We start from the raw sequence: 19,565 nt of genomic DNA, 5'->3' as shown, positions 1-19,565 counted from the left end.
AGTCTGAAAGCAAGACATACAAACTTTCTGTTCTAAATCACAGATGACAAAATTGAACTACTCTGCTAGGAAGGCCTAACTTTCTTCCTAGTCCATAGACTCAAAGGGGCAAGTCTTCATGTTTTCCCTAAACAACAGAATCAGTTGTGAACATCTGACTCACAGGGGACCAGTTGGGTTATCCCACAAAATAGCTTGGAAAAGTGAAAAAAAATCTATATCAGGAGTTGGTAAACTATTACCTACAGACCAAATCAAATCTGGCAATGCAGTCTATGACTGTCTACAGTTGTGACAGAGATCTTATGGGTCCAGGAAGTCCAACATATTTACTATCTAGCCCTTTAAGGACAAAGATTTCTGATTCCTGAATGAGAATTTCCCAGACACATGGAGGCTGGGACCACCATTTAGGGGCAGAACAGAAGAAGCTGTGCTCAGAGATGTGAGGGTAAGAGAGTGAAGCTGAGATTGGTGGGAGAAGCAGACAGAGAAATGACAGAAAGGACCTGATAACTCTCCAATATGCATGAAACACATTTCCTTGCTTTTGCTCTATATCTGAACTGTTCCACAATTCATTCCAATCAGCTCTTTACCTGAACTGGTACAAATACGTATCTTTTTCTTTCAACAGATAAATCATAACTAAATCAATCACCATGTGTCTGCAGCATGTATGGACCAATTAGGTACCCAAAACCACAGCTGATTCCCTTGACAGATCTCAGAGGGACCTATGCTTACTGTACACTGGTAAGCAATAAAAAGTGCTTGTTTCTGTGGATCTTTGACTCTTGACAACATTACAGGTCACATTTGAGTGAAATGAACTTTTTATGTCCTTTAGTCTAAAGTCTGCGTAAAGCAGACTGTACACTTTCCCCTTGAGCAGTAACAAGAGTTCAAAAGGAACATTGAGTTGAACCCGCCTCAGACCTCCCCAACCCTGTCTGTCTGGTGAAAAGCGTGTAGGAAGTAGAGACTGGAGGAAAAAAACTGAATGGAACATTAGTTGCCTGACGTGCTGTGATGGTGGTTTCTCTGATTTTATGAATTGTTTTTTTCCAGAGAAAAGGTTTGTTTTCATGGTGCCTCTGCTTGGGAAATGCATTATAACCCCATTTGTATAAAAATAATATAGCAAACCCATGACAATAATCTTAAGTAATAAAGTCATGAAGTTATATAGAAACAGTAAGTGAGAAAATGGTTTAACAGCTAAGATACTGATGAACATAAAACAATCAAAGCACTTTTTCACAAAGTTAGAAGCCAGAAAGCACAATTTTGGTAACTATAACTCTTAATACATAGAATTTTTCAAATATAACCATAACAAAAGTTAAAAGCAACAAACAAGGAAATTTTTGTGATTTAGACATTGGCTATATCATTACTTAATTGAATGGTTACTATTTTCCTCATGTTAGTGAAGTCACTATTTTTTTCAAATTAAAAACTGCAAAGAAGATGCAAATGACTGCTAGAGGCCAGGTTGAAAAAGAGACTTAAGTGGGAAAAGATTACCATAAGAACTTTGGATTAAGGTCATGGGATAAACAGTTATGGGAAGTCTACTTTGCCATTCTAATATCTAACATCCTCCAGGAACCAGAAAGGGGTTGTCCATCCATGTGGGTGTCTAAGAAAAAGACTTCCTCAGTGATATAACTTTGTACAGAATACAAAACTGCCTCCACAAATAGTGGGGCATTTGTGGAATTCTCATGAAAATGAACTTACAGTAAAAAATTATAAGGCAGCATAGGGACCCAGCCCCAGTGAGAGTAAAGCAACTTAAAATAAGAAATATGCAAGTATCGAAAAGAAAAGAAGTCCACGAGCTAAAGCCAAGCATTTAATATAAAATAATTGGGGGAAGGATATAAAATAAAATGATAATTATTAAATGACTGCTAAGTAAATTACTGAGGTTCTCAGTCACTTAGTAATAGATAACCAAAAAAATCATTATACATAAACCACAGTTCAAATGAAAAGATGGAACCTACCACTACCAATTTTCCTTTTGAGTGAGCTCTGTGGCAGAACTACCAGGCAGGCCTTTGTTGAACAGTGAAAAAAATGTTACCCTGGAAGGGAACTGGGAGCATGGAACATACAATGTTAAAGAGGGAAATATCTAGCAATAAAAAGTCAGAGCTAAAAATGAGTTCTAAGTTATCCCATAAGGAAGAAAAAAGTTTTAGTGACCACTATTTCATAACTTGAAGTTTTTTCATTTTAAGTAATTAAGCATTACTATAGCACTGTTGAATACTATTAAATCACTGTTAATGATATTAATATTATTAGTGATAATAATAGGCTTTTATTATAAGCACACTTTTTAATGTTTATTTTTCCTTTAAATGTGCTAAAATGTCAGGAAGCAAGGAAATTTGGCTCCTTATTTGATACCTGTTAGACCCTTCCCTGATGCCCTGGCTACCTTGAGTGAACAGAGAACCCTCTGTTCCCAGCCAAAAACAGTTGACTGGGATGCCCTCATTCCAGCCAGCTACTTTGAACACTCCATGAACACACTGAGAAAGCTACACAGCAACCACAGCTGCTTGGTGCTGAAGCACAACTCTGGCTCCAGAAGGCACTATCCCAGCCATGACTGTTTCAAACTGCCATGTCCAAACCTTTTTTGCCATTATAAACCTTGGTGAACATTTCTAAAATGAATAAAGCAGGAAGCTGGAAACATGACCTCCTAAGATCACAGCCTGTTTTAGTCTTATGTTTTATTACTTTTTTCTACCTCTGTACCCTTTATCAAACTGCAAGATATTAGATTTTTAGACACAAAATACATTTATGCATAGAATGAAAATGTTACCTATGGGTCACTGCTGTTCTATTTAGGGCTAGAACAGAAGTATTTGGCATCTAAATTTGCCAATTTTCTGTCAAAGAAATATCAACCCAGGTGATGCCCAAAAAACAACTTAAAATCTCCCCAGGAAAATACTGACATATCTCTGAGCTTCCTGAAAGGCAAATTGCTTATAGCTCCATGAAATGCATTCTGCTCAACTCAGAAGCAGATGCTCCCAGGAAAGAAATGAATTCTTGTTTGCACTGTATGCTTGCAGGATTTCCTAAGCCTGACTCTCCCTGGGAGAAGTGAGCAAGCTCTTCAAAAAATATTAACCTTTCTTTGAAAAGTGGCTTGTCTCTTGACATGCTTCACACATTGCATTTATTCTTGGAAAAACACTTCTTCCTCTTTTCAGAAGTGCCCCTTCAGTCTCAAGGAGGAAACTCATGTCCCTACGGTGCACTTAGTGCTGGCTCTGAACATAGACATGCACCCAAACCCATGCTTAATGCCATTTGCCTTTCTTTATAAAGAAAAGTCTAGTTACCCAAGCATAAGCCTTATCTGTCATTTCAGTGGGCACTAGCAGACATTACAGGCTAGTTAGGGATTTGTGTCCAAGAGGCTCCCAGTTTAAATGAAACAAGAACTTGAAGACAATAAACAACCCAGTGAGATCCTAAAGATCTTCACCTTCTAGCTTCAGAATTTGAGGACTGGAGTAGCTTGCTCCATTTAATTCTTAAAAAGATCCTTCAGAAGGTACAATTCCTAGTGCATATTTATTTGCTGCTCTCTTGACTTTCCCACATGCCTACATATGCCTACTGTCGTTCTTGGGCAATTAGAGGAAGGTGATATGGTCAGTTTTCTCCTTTGCCCTAACATTCATAAATGTAAAGAAAAGGCCATGACACTAGTCGGGAAGGATGACTATAGGTATCCGACTTCTATGTGCATGATTTCCCTCAATACTTAGATTAGTATCTCCCACAGTTTATGGATGGTTAGAATCTCCTGAGTAGCTTTGATGATACTGATTGCAGGCCCTTGCTCTTGGAATTTTAATCCATCAGACATTGGATAGAAACCAATAATGATGATATTTAGTGAGCACCCCTAAGTCAATTAGACAGTACTAGTACTGAATAAGTTTGTCTTAAAAATCTTTTCCAGATCTGGTGATGGAAACTTTAGGTGGATCATTTGAATCTGGCATGGCAGTTGCCATCATTCCAATCCTCTCCCACTCCTATCGAGTCGAAGACTTCACTATGTGGGGCACATTGACAATAGATCTTTCCTAGCGGGGGCTTTGTAATTAGCAGCAGTAAAGCAGTTATTAAATGTCCATACTACCTGGTAACTCTACTTACTTCTTGCATTTTATTTTGCCCGCTGGTTTTATTCAAGTCTTCCAAGATTTGCATGGATGCTTAAGCATATATTAACAACACCTGAAATTCAAGGAGTGACAAAGACGAGATATTATCATGCATGCATTATTTGTATGTTTTCATAAGTATGGGTGACAAACATACTTTACAAATCAATTTCTTTTCCTTTGTCAGTCTACTGCTCTCTATCCCCCAAAAGAATGACTGGGTAGAGGAGGAACTTTATAGAGTTGAAAAAATAATAAAGAAAAAAAGGAAGGAAGGAAGGAGAGAAAGAAGAGGAAGAGCACAAACCTTTATCTGAAAAATAAATTAGACAGCAAAAAAGGGCTGGGAGCACGGCTTGAGTGGTAAAGTGTTTGCCTAACAAAGCATGAGGCCTTGCATTTAAAACCCCAGTATGGCCAAAAAAAAAAAGAAAAAGAAAAAGGTACTTATTCTAAACTATAGGGAGGGCAGGAAGAAGGGAAAATCATCTTTTCTTAGAACTTCTAATCACAGACTGGTCCTCATATATGTTTTCTGTCTGAATTCTATCTGGGTCCAAAAAATAAAAATAACCTTAACACTAAAAATCCCAGTCTGTAAATTTAAAGTTGCCTGGTACAAATAATGCTCAGGCATCTGGTATAAATAAATGAAAATTCTATCAGGAAAAATTCACCACTAGCCAAGTATTTTAAGTATTCTCATAGATATGTTTCTAAAAATTATATGAGTATATGCCATCAGAATCAGAAATACACAAGGAAATAAGGCACTATTAGTGAGCTCTAGCAGAAAAACAGGCAGTAGAATCCTCTCCTGCTGTACTTTTCTCTAATTTTTGTATCCAGCACTTTTTCCAGTGATGATGTTGTGTTTCATCTTTTAACCTAAGCAACACTCAAAACTCCTGAAATTCATTTCACCATCTTCTAAATATGTGTGTATGAAAGTTTCATCTTTCTAGTAGCTAACTTGCATTGAGTGTTTACTGTGTGTACTTTGCTAAGACCATAGCATAGTACATAAAACCTTTATGATGACACCACAAGGCACACTGTACTCTTATTCCTATTTTACAGAAAGAAAATGAGGCTGTTGAGTACTTGCCCAGGATCAAACCTACTAAGAGATGAAGCTAGCCCTTGAAACCAGTATTGTTTTTTTTCTAAATTATGTTTTCAATATTATCTGAAAACCACAGATAATAATAATAATTAATAATAATTAATTTTTACCTAATGTTCATTTTCTGTTCCAGGATCCCACCCCATATAAAACATTACATTTAATCAAGTTTCATTGGCCTAATTTAGCTATGAATTTTTCAGATTTGCTTTATTTTCTCAAACACTTTTTAATTATTTTTTATTTTTATTTATTTTTATTGTTTTATTATTCATATGTGCATACAATGCTTGGGTCATTTCTCCCCCCTGCTCCCACCCCCTCCCTTACCACCCACTCAGCCCCTCCCTCTCCCTCCACCCCCTCGATACCCGGCAGAAACTATTTTGCCCTTATCTCTAATTTTGTTGAAGAGAGAGTATAAGCAATAATAGGAAGGAACAAGGGTTTTTGCTAGTTGAGATAAGGATAGCTATACAGGGAGTTGACTCACATTAATTTCCTGTGCATGTGTATTACCTTCTAGGTTAACTCTTTTTGATCTAACCTTTTCTCTAGTTCCTGGTCCCCATTTCCTATTGGCCTCAGTTGCTTTTAAGGTATCTGCTTTAGTTTCTCTGCATTGAGGGTAACAAATGCTAGCTAATTTTTTAGGTGTCTTACCTATCCTCACACCTCCCTTGTGTGCTCTCGCTTTTATCATGTGCTCAAAGTCCAATCCCCTTGTTGTGTTTGCCCTTGATCTAATGTCTGCATATGAGGGAGAACATATGATTTTTGGTCTTTTGGGCCAGGCTAACCTCACTCAGAATGATGTTCTCCAATTTCATCCATTTACCGGTGAATGATAACATTTTGTTCTTCTTCATGGCTGCATAAAATTCCATTGTGTATAGATACCACATTTTCTTAATCCATTCGTCAGTAGTGGGGCATCTTGGCTGTTTCCATAACTTGGCTTTTGTGAATAGCGCCGCAATAAACATGGGTGTGCAGGTGCCTCTGCAGTAACCTGTGTCACAGTCTTTTGGGTATATCCCCAAGAGTGGTATTGCTGAATCAAATGGTAGATCAATGTCTAGCTTTTTAAGTAGCCTCCAAATTTTTTTCCAGAGTGGTTGTACTAGTTTACATTCTCACCAACAGTGTAAGAGGGTTCCTTTTCCCCTGCATCCTTGCCAACACCTGTTGTTGGTGGTGTTGCTGATGATGGCTATTCTAACAGGGGTGAGGTGGAATCTTAGTGTGGTTTTAATTTGCATTTCCTTTATTGCTAGAGATGGTGAGCATTTTTTCATGTGTTTTTTTTGCCATTTGAATTTCTTCTTTTGTGAAAGTTCTGTTTAGTTTACTTGCCCATTTCTTTATTGGTTCATTAGTTTTAGGAGAATTTAGTTCAAAACACTTTTTTAAAAAGGTATGCATGCAGTCACCTTTCATCACCTAGAACACCATACCAGCTGTAATTCATTGGGTATCACTGTGTGTAGCTCTGTCATCTTCATGACAGCCCTCCAAGTCAGATATTATAATCCTCACTTTATAGATAAGAAAGCAGCCTCAGAGAGATGAAAACTAATGGTCCAGGTCACAGAGCTGATCACAGAACAAATGATGATGTTGGGATCATGACCATTAGTCTGACCACGAATCTCATGTTGTTTTCACTGTTTTAATTTAAACTGCTTATGCATGTGTGCTTTTTAAAAATAAAATTGTGTGTTAATATGAGTCAGAGGACACAAAGAAGATCTATTTCTGGTCCAACTCTCTTCTCTAATACTTCCTTTTGTAGATTCCTCAACAAAAGGTTCTAAGCATGCAGACAAAAGTCAACAGTGCAGTTTGTTTACTCTTTCAGAAACCATACAGTCAAATTTGAGCAGTTGTGATGGTTAGATCTGTGTTCCTCCAAATGATTTTTGGCTTTTATTCTTATTGAGGCTTTTCAAATACAGTCATCTAATCTTTCTACCGGCGAACTCTGCATTTGGCCGACAGGTCTCCCTTTACACTCTTTCCCTGACAGGCTATTGTTTCCTTTGCCATTGTAATGATGCCACTTTATAGCACACTGACTGTCAAGTCATTACGGTGCACTAATTACAGGACAGCAATGTGTATATCCTATACAATCAGGGCTCAATAACTGCTGTTGACTGACTCTTTGCTTACCATCACCGCTATCGCCCCTTTCCCCTCCCCTCTCAACACACTACATATCTAACGCATCAGGTCCACAGGGCCCCAGCAATGACACTTCTTCCAACCCTTTAAATGCGGCAGACATCTCTAGAAAACCTCTTGAGACACTAGTTTGAAAGGTGAGTCAAACATAAGGGGGATAATTTTTGAGTTTGACAAACAAGTTAAAGGGCAAAGGCAGTGAGCCCTGCACACGGGCAGACAGTTCCTTTCTTCCCACAGCGCTGAGACAGGCAGGCGCTTCCCCGCTGATCTGCCAGGACAGCGGCGCGGGGAGGGGCAGGGATGACGCTTCGCTCTAAGCAACTGGTTTTGCTGAGAGTTCACGTTCAAGGCTAGAGGACTGACTGCTCAGCAACACTGCGGTGCCCCAGGCCTTCAAGTCAGCTTCCTAGAGACCGCTCCACCAACGAAGTAGCTAATCAGAGAAGGAAAGAAGCAGGCAAAGCAGCCAGACAGTAACGAAAGGGTGTTCTTACCAAAGTTGTCTATATCCTCGCGTGAGCCAGTGCCTGGGCTTTGTGGTCAGCACCATGGACAGCACCCGCGAACCGACTCCGGGGCGTTTGGACGCAGCTGGCTTCTGGCAGGTCTGGCAGCGTTTTGACGCAGACGGTGAGTAGAAAAACCATGTGCACACTCAGGTGTAGATGCGGCTCCGCGCCCAGCCCGCTGAAAGCACCTAGAGTTTTTTTCTTCTTGCATGTCTTTCCCTGTAGGAGAAGTCTCCCTGCGTTGTTAATGCACTATACCTAGAGCAGTATATATAACAGATGTAAGTGGTGTTACACGTCTAGATATCTTGTGAAAATTCAGGATGGAGAGAAAGACATATCATTATATATGTATTTATATATATACACACATACATATATAGGCCTGTGGGCTAAGGTTCAACATATGAAGCCAGCCTTCCCTTAACGTGCTCATTTTTATTAAGTGACCCTGTCATACACCCCCCCACACACACTTTCTAAAAGGAGAATAGTTTTATCAACTTTTAAATTTACTACCCCGTGCCCAAGAAGTTTCTTGAAAATAAAATGGAACTACTTATTAGTTCTTTATTAGTAATTGATGAAAAATAAAGAAAACATCTAAAACCTGCAAACTACAATTCAGTATTTACCCCTTAAGTTTTCCTAAGCTTTCGAAGTCCTTGAGTGTTATTTTAATCTAAAGCTTGTGTTTATTCATTGATTAAAATTCATATGTTTCATAGAGTTTTTTCCAAATATTAATGTAAACCCCAGGATAAAGCATTTACTCTGGCACATGTATTCCTGTCCAAATCCATGTCCTCTGGAGCTGGACATTGGTGCTTAGTTATTGGAATAATAAAGTAGTATTCATGGGACTTTTGCAAATTGTGAAATTAAAAGCAAGTTTAGATAATGCTAAATGTCAGATATTATTCTACATAAGTGACTATCGTGTTTATCCTCTTGCATTTAGAAAAAGGTTACATAGAAGAGAAGGAACTCGATGCTTTCTTTCATCATATGGTGATGAAATTGGGTACTGATGTAAGTACTTGGAGCACTAAGCATTGTTAGTGTGTCTCTTAGTGAAATATAAAGTGTCCAAGTGTTGTGTTGATTTACACCTACTAATCCCATCTTATCTCTTTTCTTCCTTGCATGCATGTTATTTTTCATTCTCCCCCTCTCCTGTGTTCCCTCTCCTTCCCTCCCCTCTCATCAAGCAATTTACGCAGGTTTTTATGAGATACAAGTGTAACATTAGATGGGCTGTTCATCACTTTTCATTGTAACATCTGTCATCCACTTAGAGATCCTAACTGTAGACCGTCATCTCCAATTTAAACGTTTCCTTGGTTACATCTCTGCTGATGGATTTAAACCTGGAGATAGGGCAGTCTACTTTGATCAGAAGCTCAAAAGAGTTTAAAAAAAAGGTAAGAGTTCTAGGTTTTTAGTACATATGATACTCCTTCAATAGCAAATGACAAACCATTTAAAATCATTCTTCCATTATTCATTTTATTAGATAAAATAAAATACTAGATAATGTTAGTCTAGTTTGTCAGAGAATGACAAACTAAAAAGAAACCAATATATTCAGAGTCTAGATATAAATGTAAATCAACTTGTCCAGTATTTGTGTCCCAGATGGTAAATCTAGCCTTCAGAGATGTAGATTAACTCTTGAATATTCCTGGAGAAAAACAGAAGAAAAACTCACGCAGAGATACCTGAGCAAAGACCAGCTTAGGGATAGGCTCGGGGTGGAGAAAGCTTTGTTCTGGCATGTGCAGTAAGAGGAAGAGCTCTGGGACAGCTTCTTTGAAGTGAATCGTGAAGACAGTTTGTCTTCAGACTTCAGTTGTTTACCTGGAAGAATATTCAAGTACATCACATTCTCATGTCAGAGCTCAGAGAGGGGACAAAGCAGCTCTCCATCACTGGAGTGCATGGAAAGAGTGTTGAGGGTTAGAGAGCAACAAGCTCAGAAAACAAGAGGCTGCCACCTGTCTCCATCAGCCACACAGACCTCTTGGTATCCTTCTAGTCTCTCTGCCTCTCATATTCTGGCTCCCTTTTTGTGTTTGTCTCCTATTTTTCTGCTCATTTTTGTATCTCATCTGAGTTTTATGGCTCTTATCTCCCATTGTCTCTTGCCTTTATCTCTGACCTCTGTCTCTTATCTCTCTTGTCACTATCCCATCTGTCTGCTTCTCACCTGTTTCTCCAGCCTTCTGTTTTTTCGATCTCTAGTTTGTTTCTCAAAGCTCTGTCTTGGTCCTTCCTTTCCCCATGTCTTTTATTTTTCTTTTGCTCTTTGTTTCCTACTTCTCTGTCCAATCTATACGTTTGCCCTTCACTTATTTTCTCTTATCCACTTCTGCTTCCCACCTCATCTTTGTCTCTGTCTGTATCACTCTTTGTTGGCCTACCCCCATGTCTGCAGCTTGTGATATAAAGGAAATGGAAGGTGAGAAAAAGGACTCCCCTCTCCATGGCCGCAGCTTTACACTCACTTCTCTTCATCCTTCATTACTGCACTTGCACAAACCACCAGTCAAACTGAAGAAGCATCCCCCTAAGTGAGCCTTACTCTTCAATTCTCCTGCCTAGCATCACATGCCAGCAGCCTTACATCTGTAAATGTTAAGTCTTATTCATTGTAGGAACCCATGAATCAGATGCCATTTATCAACCATGCATAGGGATATTGGAAGAAAGTAAAAAGGTAAAGATGAAACTATTCAAAGCCTTGGATGGTCAACTCTCAAACTTCAAAATAGGATGAGTCAGCTTCCAAAAATTTAAATCTCAAGAGACTTGGACCTTTATACCTTTCCCAGAAAGCCCTAGTGATTTATAGAAAAAGAAGGAGAAAATCACCATCAGTGTTGAAACTGGAAGTGTCTTCTTTTTAGTCGTGGGTGAGTGTGTCTACTCAAACACAATGGTCTGCTGTAGGCTGAGTAGCCTTACCATACCCTGTAAGAGAGAAGAACATTACTCTTGCAGCTTGACTGTTCTTTTCTCCAGGCCTCTCCCAGATCTGGTCCATGGACTCACTCTTTCACATAAGGGCAAGCACAGATTTTGAGGAAAGGAGAACACATGTAAGTCACCAGTGTCTTGTACAATTATGTTCAGTGCAGGTGTCCTTGTGGTTAGAAAAGGGGTTGGAATGTCTCAGAGGCCTTAGACCAGTACAAATCAAATTTTGGTGTGTGTGTGCTTAATTCATTATTTTGTACAATTAATATATGCTAAAAAAGTCAGCATTTGTTAAGAACGCATTTTAAAAACACCCTAAGTCAGTTTGCATCTCTTTTTACCTTCTGTCCCCACAAGTACTCTGAGTGCTTATAGATAGGGGCTTTTCATTTAATCAGGAGAGTCTCACTGAGCTATTTGCAGCAGCCTCAATTACTGAAGAGCAACATTCTCTTCAGTACTTGGCCATACTGTGGGGAGTATGGTGGCAGGAATCTGTGCTGGCCACTTGGTGCTACCTAGAGAAATACCTTAATTCTGGGCTTTTCCCTCATGAGCAATGAGTAGGTCCTAATTAAGTTCAATCAAAAGGGACAGCCCCACTTGCTGTGACATTGCTTTTGATGGGTGATGCCCAGTGAATTCTGAGGCAGAAGAGGCCTCCAAACATCAGACCTTTGCTCTGGTGTTTTGGAGTGGCAAGTGATTCTTCAGAAACTTGAGTAATTTGCTGATTAGTGGGTCACAGAGACCTGAGAGGAAGGATTTTGAGGTTTCCAACAGCAGGCTGCCTGCTTACAAGTCTTGGAGAACAGCCACCCTACTTGTAATTACCTGCTTCTACAGCTTCTGAGGGGATTAGATTATTGGAAACACCAGCCACTATTGCTGCTGTTTGGTACTCTCCTGACCTTTTCAAATGCTGAGAACTGGCCTTAAACTGGGACTATATCTAACCAGTCCATTCCTGAGCATCAGTTTCTAAGGGTATACTTTTCTCATGTACAGATTATACTATGTTCTCGGGCCTCTTACAGCACTTTGAAGGTTAGAAGTACTCTGCTGTGACTGCTAAAGTCACAGACAAGGATTGATGAGAATTACAACCAAGGAAACTCTGGCTCTTTCCCATTAGATCCAAGTAATAGGCTTTAGGATGAGAGGTCTGGAAAGTCAGAAGATAAGTCTCTGTGCCCTTAAACTAAAGGTTGAATGTAGAACCTGGGCTCTGTTTCTTTCACTTCATATTTCTTTGAAATCTAATTTTCAACCAACATGACCAATGTTAATTAAGTTTCTATGGGAATGCCTATCCCATCATAAAAAATAATTTATTCATTCAACAGATACTATGTTCCAGAGGGAAATAAATGATTGCTGTCCTGGCAGAGTTCTTAATCTCAAAGGTTAAGCTGAAATGTGAAGGTCCATTGTGTTGAAGGGTTTTCCTGTCAGGTGGATGCACATCTGTGTTTAGCTAGGGTTCTCCAAAGAAACAGAACCAATAGGAGTATGCATATATATAATCATATATAATGGTATACATATATGTCACATATTTTATATATGAGAGGGAATTTATTAGGAAATTACCTCGTGCTACTATGGTGACTGAGAAGTCCTATGATAGGTTTTCTGTATGCTGGAGACCCTGGGATTGCTGAGAGCATGGTGTAGTCCAAGTCTGAAGAGCTCAGAATCAGTGAACCCAATGGCATTGTTCTCTGTTTAAGGGTAAAGTCTGAGAATCCAGGGAGGGGGGCTGCTGGCATATGTCCTGATATCCAAGGGCCAGAGGTCTAAAGCAGGAGATGATCATGTCCCAGCTTTTGAGAAGCTGAGGGGAGACCAGTTTGCCTTCTGTATTTATTCTTTCTATCTGCAGTCATTTGGATGGTGTTTATCCCCCCCACCATCCCAGTCCACTCAGTCTCACATGCTAACCTCCTCTGGAAAAACCCTCATAGATACACCCACAATGTTTTCCAAGTTTCTAGGTATTCCTTAATCTAGTCAAAGTGACTCCTACAATTAACTGTTACACTACCCAAATGGACACACACAGTTGGTGGTGGTGACAGTAGATAGGCATTAGGGAACCTGGTTGGTGTGAGATCTTGGAATGTCTGAATACTGTTCACCTTCCACAGAAACAAAAATTGCCTTCTGTCTCTGAAGACCTGTTTTAGAGAAGTCACATGGTATGGGGAAAGGCAACTGCATGCAGAGACAGAAATCCAGTGTTTATATTCCAGCTCTGAACCTATAGCCATGTGGTATCAACATGACATTTAAGCTCCCTGGGTCTCAACTTTAATGTCCATAAAATGGACATGTTTTGGCCCATAAGACAACATAAGTGAAAAATGCTTTTTTGGTTGTGGAAGTATCTACTGTACATGTGATGTGGTATCTTCCTGAACATATCCTAAGTTTTCCCAGTGTTTATTCTAGTTTATTCTAGTTTATTCTAGACTCAGTTTTGCTTTAGATCCACCAATGAATTAACCCACACAAGATGATTGAGGCTTACTTTATTAAACACTGAAGGTTTTAGAACCTACAATAAACACATATATCAATGAGATTTCCAGTTTGTGAAAGCAAGTTTTGTGAGCAAATGTAGCCTTTTGAAAATGCCTAAATTATACTTATCACTACCACCCTTTTGTTCCTCATGAGTAAAGGAAGCTATGCCAGAGGAAATGGTAGACAACAGACAGCCACCTCAGGTGCTCATGATACTTTCTCAGTCTGATACAAATAATCCAGGCATTATCTCCCATTTCTATATGTCATTTTGGTTCCAAATCACCACAGTCTTTTTTCTTGTTTTTTATTTTAAGTGTGTTCACTTAAGAAGGTATTCATTTTTTTTAAACTAGGCCCTTGATTATTCCCTATTTATAATCAAATGAATACATTTGTTTGATCTATTTACAGAGTCAATCTGTCTAAGTCCTCTTATTTTAATCATTCTAAATACAAGACCAAACTATCAATCTAGCAGATGGCTTAGTATGGCTAAGATACACAAATCCATTTGATTAATACATTGTTTCAATCACAAATGCTAGTGGTTTGGTTTACCTTTTTTTCAAAATTTGAAATAGCTATACATGTAGATACTAAAAACTAAGATGATATTGGGGGATCAAATATTTTATATTATTTCAGCTCAGCATATCTTTTCTACCCCACTGTTATAACCCATCAAGCATTTGCTGTGCACTCACATTCTGCCATTGGTGAGACAGGATCCCAATGTCAAAGGCCACAATCTTGTAATAATGCTCTAGCTCCCTAGCATATAGTTGCTTCTGCTGGACAAGGTGCCCCATGGATCGCTAAGAACTGACCTTCAAAATTTCAGGGTCTCATACTATTTAGAGCATCCTATTATTTAACTGACTGCCAGAATCTTTGCTAAAGAAAGACCAAAGCAAGTCACCAAGTTATCCTTGATTTTATTTGAACCACTTCTCACTTACAAACCATTTAGTGTCTAGCTTTAATAGCTCTGTTCAATGCTGTCTGTCTCATATGAGGCAAGAGTAAGGCATGGTGGAAAACACCAGTACACTTTCCAATGTGCTAACTTTACTCTTCTTCTGCTAATATCCAGCTGCATGTTGAGTGCTGCTAATGGCCTGATTCCTCATTAGTGAAATGAAAGGGAAGAGCCTTAGGGAAAGGTGCCTTACATTCTCTGATTCTTTTCTCCTTCACTCTTTCCCTTAAAGTCAGCAAGACTGATCTGAAAGAGACATGCACCATGATTCAAAGTGCAGCAATAGGCAAAATTATCTTTAATTGAAGTTTTCCTCTTTTTGTGTCTCAAAATCTAGAAGGTAGAGTTCTTATTACTCTTCTCCTAGATTTTCCACTCCCTGGGGAACACTGACCATATGAAAAAACAACTGAAGAGATGGCTGCCTAAGGACAAAAAGGTACAACTGACAGGCATTCAAGCCACACTACAAAATAAAAAACACAAAAACAACAACAAAAAAAAACTGGATACCTCTTCTCAGCCAATAGGAGAGTAGTAAAGGAGAATTTCAATGTCAGAAGCTTGAACACATAAAATAAAAAAATAAAAATAAAACTAACAAAGAAAATATCCGTAGAGGCAAAGGCCAGCAATAAAGCCAGGTGCTGAGAGCTGTAGTGTTGTTTTTCTATTTCCCAAAGCCACTGGGAAGATTCAATGAAATGCCATTTGTGGACGAAGATGGCTTAGTGATCATCCCCTGGCTGGCATTCCACAAGTGTTTGTTCACTTGCCTTCTTTCCTCTTCTTGTGCAGTAGGTGTAAGTAGCTATTTTTCTCTGCCACTCTTCCCTTCCCACCATCTTCTCACCCTTGGGGAAGCTCATAAGAGAGAGGTCCCAGTGGAAAGGAAGGCAGGAGAAAGACATCTCCCATCAACCTGTGATGGAGGTAATGGTCAGGTGATGTTACCTGAGCCCTGCAGTGTTTGGCACACCTACCGAACAGAAAACTGTCTGCTCTTGGTTTTACATCTGGGGGCAATGTGTTGTGCTGAGCTTAAGTGTTTTAGGACATTCAACTCTAGGAGGGAGGGAACAGAGCCTGAGTTGTTTCAATCTGTCAGAATGTTTAATTCCTATTACATTCTACAGTTATTCCTGAGAACAGCAAATGGAGAGAAGGGGAAGAACTGGGTTAGTCCAAGACCACCAGAGAAGTGTGCTGCACATATGCATGTGGCAGTGCAATCCAGGGAGTCTCCTAGAAGCTCAGTCACTCTCACTTGACACCAGCAGGGATAGGAGTCAGTCAACAGTATCACTTCTCAGTCCTTACAACTCACAGCTGATTGGTTTGGGAGCAGGAACAGGATGGTGTTATTAGAGAGAATTAATTCAGCATGAATTCTAACAAGTGTGGAATATTTAAATTGGGAAATGTTTGAGATTATCTATGCTTTTCAGTCTTGCATCAGAATTCTTTCTTTATTATTGATTATATATCACATATCCTGTAGTGACCGTGATGTGTCAGATGCAGTACTTCATATCTATAATCCTAGTTTCTTGGGAGATGGAGATCAGAAGGATTACAGTTCGAAGCCAGCCCAGTCAAAAAGTTAGTAATAAACTCATCTTAATCAATAAGTCAGGGGTGGTGGTACTCATCTGTAATCCAAACTAGGTAGGAAGCATAAGTAGGAGTAGGAGCTCTGGGCAAAAATATAAGACCCTACCTCCCCAAAATAACTAAAGTGAAAAGAGCTGGGGGTGTGACTCAGGAGGTAGAGTGCTGGCCTGCCTAGCAAGCACGAGACCCCGAGTTCCCCATGCCACCAAAAAAAGAAACAACGAACAAAACCCCACAACAACAGGGTGGGGGAGATTTGGCAACTTTGTGAACTCAAAAATTACTTTGTTCCTTTTTAATTATTTCCTCCTTTGCCCTTCTCAAAAACAAATATGTAATGCTATTCAAACTTTTTCTTTCAGCATTCTAATCTGAGTTTCTTTTCACCTATATTTTAGTAATTTCATATTTTTACATAATCAAGACTTAGATGGTTGGTTGCTCCAGGAACCTCCATCACTGTTTTCTCTTCTACAAGAAGAGAAGTTCAGTTTGAGAGTCCAAGAAACCCAGTTTCCCACTTCAAATACCATACACTCTGTTGTCCTAACTACATTTTGGGGATCCCACTGGCTAAATGTGGTTATATGTGGCTCCTTGCAGGACACGCTCATGGAAGAAAATGTGCACAAGGTGAAGCAGCAATTTATGACTGCCCATGATGTCACTGAAGAAGGTCTCATACAGATGAAAGAGGTACCTCTCACCATTGTATCTTTCTTGGCTACACCTTTCTTGACTGTTTCTTTCCTGACTTTACCTTCTGGCTGTAATTTCCTTTGAAAGATAATGGAAATCTTACTGGAAAATTAGAACTTTCTGCAAGGCAGTTGGCTTACATAACCCTAGATTTTTAGATGTAACTGTTTCCATCATTTTTACTCAAAGGCAAATTGTATAGGTAACCAACCATTTGCACTGTAGCTGATGCAATAGTAAAAACCTATCGATGGAAAAGTAAGTATACCAAAGTACTCATGACTGTATGGTCATTGTTGTGTTCTCCAGCTCTTAGAATAGAGCATAGCACACAGTGGTGTCTAATAAATATTTACTGACCTAATTAATGAACAAGTAAAGCATAATACATAATTGAATACTATGTCATTATCTCACTAGTAGCAGGTAGATATTCCTGTGATTTGTTGTGGAATTCTGGGATTTGTAGAGCAACCGATGGTTCCCAATGCTCCATAGAAACTCTCAAGCCCATGAGTGTAAAGCAAGGTCTATTTCCCCTCACAGTCTCCTTCTGTAGCAATGACTATTCCACATACTTAAATTGCACGTATTCATGATGTAAGAAGTGCCCACTCTGACACGTTTTAGATGTTCTTACAGAAAGCAAGATGGAACCCCCTAACCCTCATGAAAACTAATGTGAGGCTTGGGGATCATCTGTGTATTTGCTTTGTCCAGGGCTTCTCTGTGCCACTCCAAAGTTGAAGACAGAATGGTTTCTAAATATTTGCATAAGTGAGTTACATTGTAATTGTGTTTCTTAGCCTGCAACATCCCTATGTGAAAAAACACTGCTTAGTCTTAAAAAGCAGTTCCTACTTCTAATTGACCTTGCGTGGATTGGTGGGACAAACAAAGTCAGTATGGTAGAATATGAAACCTTTGACAAGGTTTTAAGTTTCTCTGAGCTTCAATTTCATCATTTTTACCTACGTAGTAGTTACCATTTATGGACTGTTTAATGCATACCAGGTACTTTTGCTAAACAGTTTGTTGATATTGGCTCATTTTACTTTTAGTTTTCACATAAGCATCAGATATCAATATTATTATCCCATTTTACAAGTGAGAAAATTGAGGCATAGAAATATCAATTAAATTGCCCAAGATTACATAATTGGTTAAGTAATGCAGGAGGAATTTGGTTTCACTCTAGACCCTATCACAGTAGAAGGGGAATACATAGTTATTCCAAAGGATTAGTGAGAAAATTTAATGAGCTGGTAAATGAAAATCACCAAGCAAGTGCCTGTCATGTGCTAGGCACCCAATCAATATGTGATGGTTATTATTAGCATGATGCATCCTTGAGCTGACCTACATCCAACAAGAGAATCTGAGAGTGTGAGCCAATCATGCCTAAAACTCACCAACAGCATGTGCTCTGGACTTCTCAGTGACAATGCACAAGGTGCTGAAAGAAAAACTCAGGAATTAACCATCATTTATGGGGATAACTCAAAAGACAATACACACTAAAAGAAATCCAAGAAAACTTGTCAGTGTGCTGAAACAAAGTGTTACAATCAGTAGGGGAAGAAGATATTGCCTGTGTTTATGGGAATGAGTGAAACAAATCAACTTGGTGCTTATATAGGAAACTGGTTGGTTGAACTTATCATATTTGAATATTAGAATATCAAATAGACACTGATAATGGTAAAAAGTATAAAACATAGCCAACATTCAAGGACTCAACCGGAGAGCATTATTGCTGCTTTTACATATGGCACTGAAGTACTTTGTCCATATAGCATCTCACCAACAAAGCACAGTGGGTAAGTGTGTGGGCTCAAGATTGCCTGAAATCTGAACTCCACCACTTACCAACTGCATAACTTTGACAAGTTTTTTATCTAAGTTTCCCAATCAGAAAATACTATTAATGGCATGTGTGTGCCTTATGGGTGATTGTTAGGATTAGATGAATTAGCATATATAAATCTTAGAGCAATGTGGACACATATAAACATTGCTTGTTTTTTTCCTACTATATAGAGTTAATTTAATATTGTAAGTTCTTAAAATGGTACCTGGACTATTTTGAGTGCTAAACAAATGTATTACTACTATTATTATTATTTATTTATTTTGTATTGAAAGCTCATGGAAGGTAGCTATCCATAGTATTTCATACCTAGAAGGATTATGATACTTTTCAAAAGAAGCAATAAGTAATTAATGACAATGAAGTGTACAGAACTGCAAGCAGGACTCTCTACCTTCAGAGATCTGAGTCCTCTACCCCTTAGCATGTACCTGTTGCCCAGGGAGCACCCTTGAAATGGATACTAGCTAGTATCTATGACTGCTATTCTTTTGTTTCTTTAGCTTGCCTGTATGTTCCTGTCTGAGGATGAAAACTTTCTTCTGCTCTTTCGCCTGGAAACACCCTTAGACAACAGTGTGGAGTTTATGCAGGTAAGTGGTTGTGTCTCCATGGAAAGAGGGTTGTGGCTGCCAGCCCTCTTGCTCAGTCCCTAAGGTAGAGCTGTGCACAGAAGACAAGATCAAGCAAAGAAACCCTTAGTAATGAGCTGGGCCTTTAGCCCCAAATCCCAATGTGCTCTGTCTTTACTGGCCTGGGCTGCTCCTGAGCTGACAGACTCCATTGACTTGGGCTAGAGGAAGGCTTAGGCAAGGGCCAGGCTGGTAGGTTGAAGAATGGAATGGGAGGG

The 19,565-nt window shown here is 39.1% G+C and overlaps 2 protein-coding genes across 5 annotated transcripts in view; both read left to right on the top strand.

Annotated features, from left to right (window-relative positions):
• Positions 1-8,163, top strand: part of Carmil1 (capping protein regulator and myosin 1 linker 1) — a 325,017-nt gene extending 316,854 nt beyond the window's left edge. For all 3 annotated transcript variants that reach the window (XM_074082734.1, XM_074082733.1, XM_074082735.1), the window contains one exon: positions 7,771-8,163. The gene's annotated coding sequence lies outside the window, so the exon portion shown is untranslated. The remainder of the gene's footprint in view (positions 1-7,770) is intronic.
• Positions 8,031-19,565, top strand: part of Scgn (secretagogin, EF-hand calcium binding protein) — a 44,676-nt gene continuing 33,141 nt past the window's right edge. The window contains exons 1-4 of one of the 2 annotated variants that reach the window (XM_074082759.1): positions 8,031-8,163; positions 9,004-9,074; positions 16,750-16,842; positions 19,219-19,308. In XM_074082759.1, coding sequence (XP_073938860.1) covers positions 8,082-8,163; positions 9,004-9,074; positions 16,750-16,842; positions 19,219-19,308 — 336 coding nt within the window. In that variant the 5' untranslated portion in view covers positions 8,031-8,081. Of the gene's footprint in view, positions 8,164-9,003; positions 9,075-9,357; positions 9,467-16,749; positions 16,843-19,218; positions 19,309-19,565 lie in introns of those variants that run through there. The other variant, XM_074082760.1, reaches the window with a different exon arrangement.

Source organism: Castor canadensis, chromosome 8, assembly GCF_047511655.1.
Source record: "Castor canadensis chromosome 8, mCasCan1.hap1v2, whole genome shotgun sequence".
NCBI classification, from domain to species: Eukaryota; Metazoa; Chordata; class Mammalia; order Rodentia; family Castoridae; genus Castor; species Castor canadensis.
This window is presented reverse-complemented; position numbering and strand designations above follow the sequence as displayed.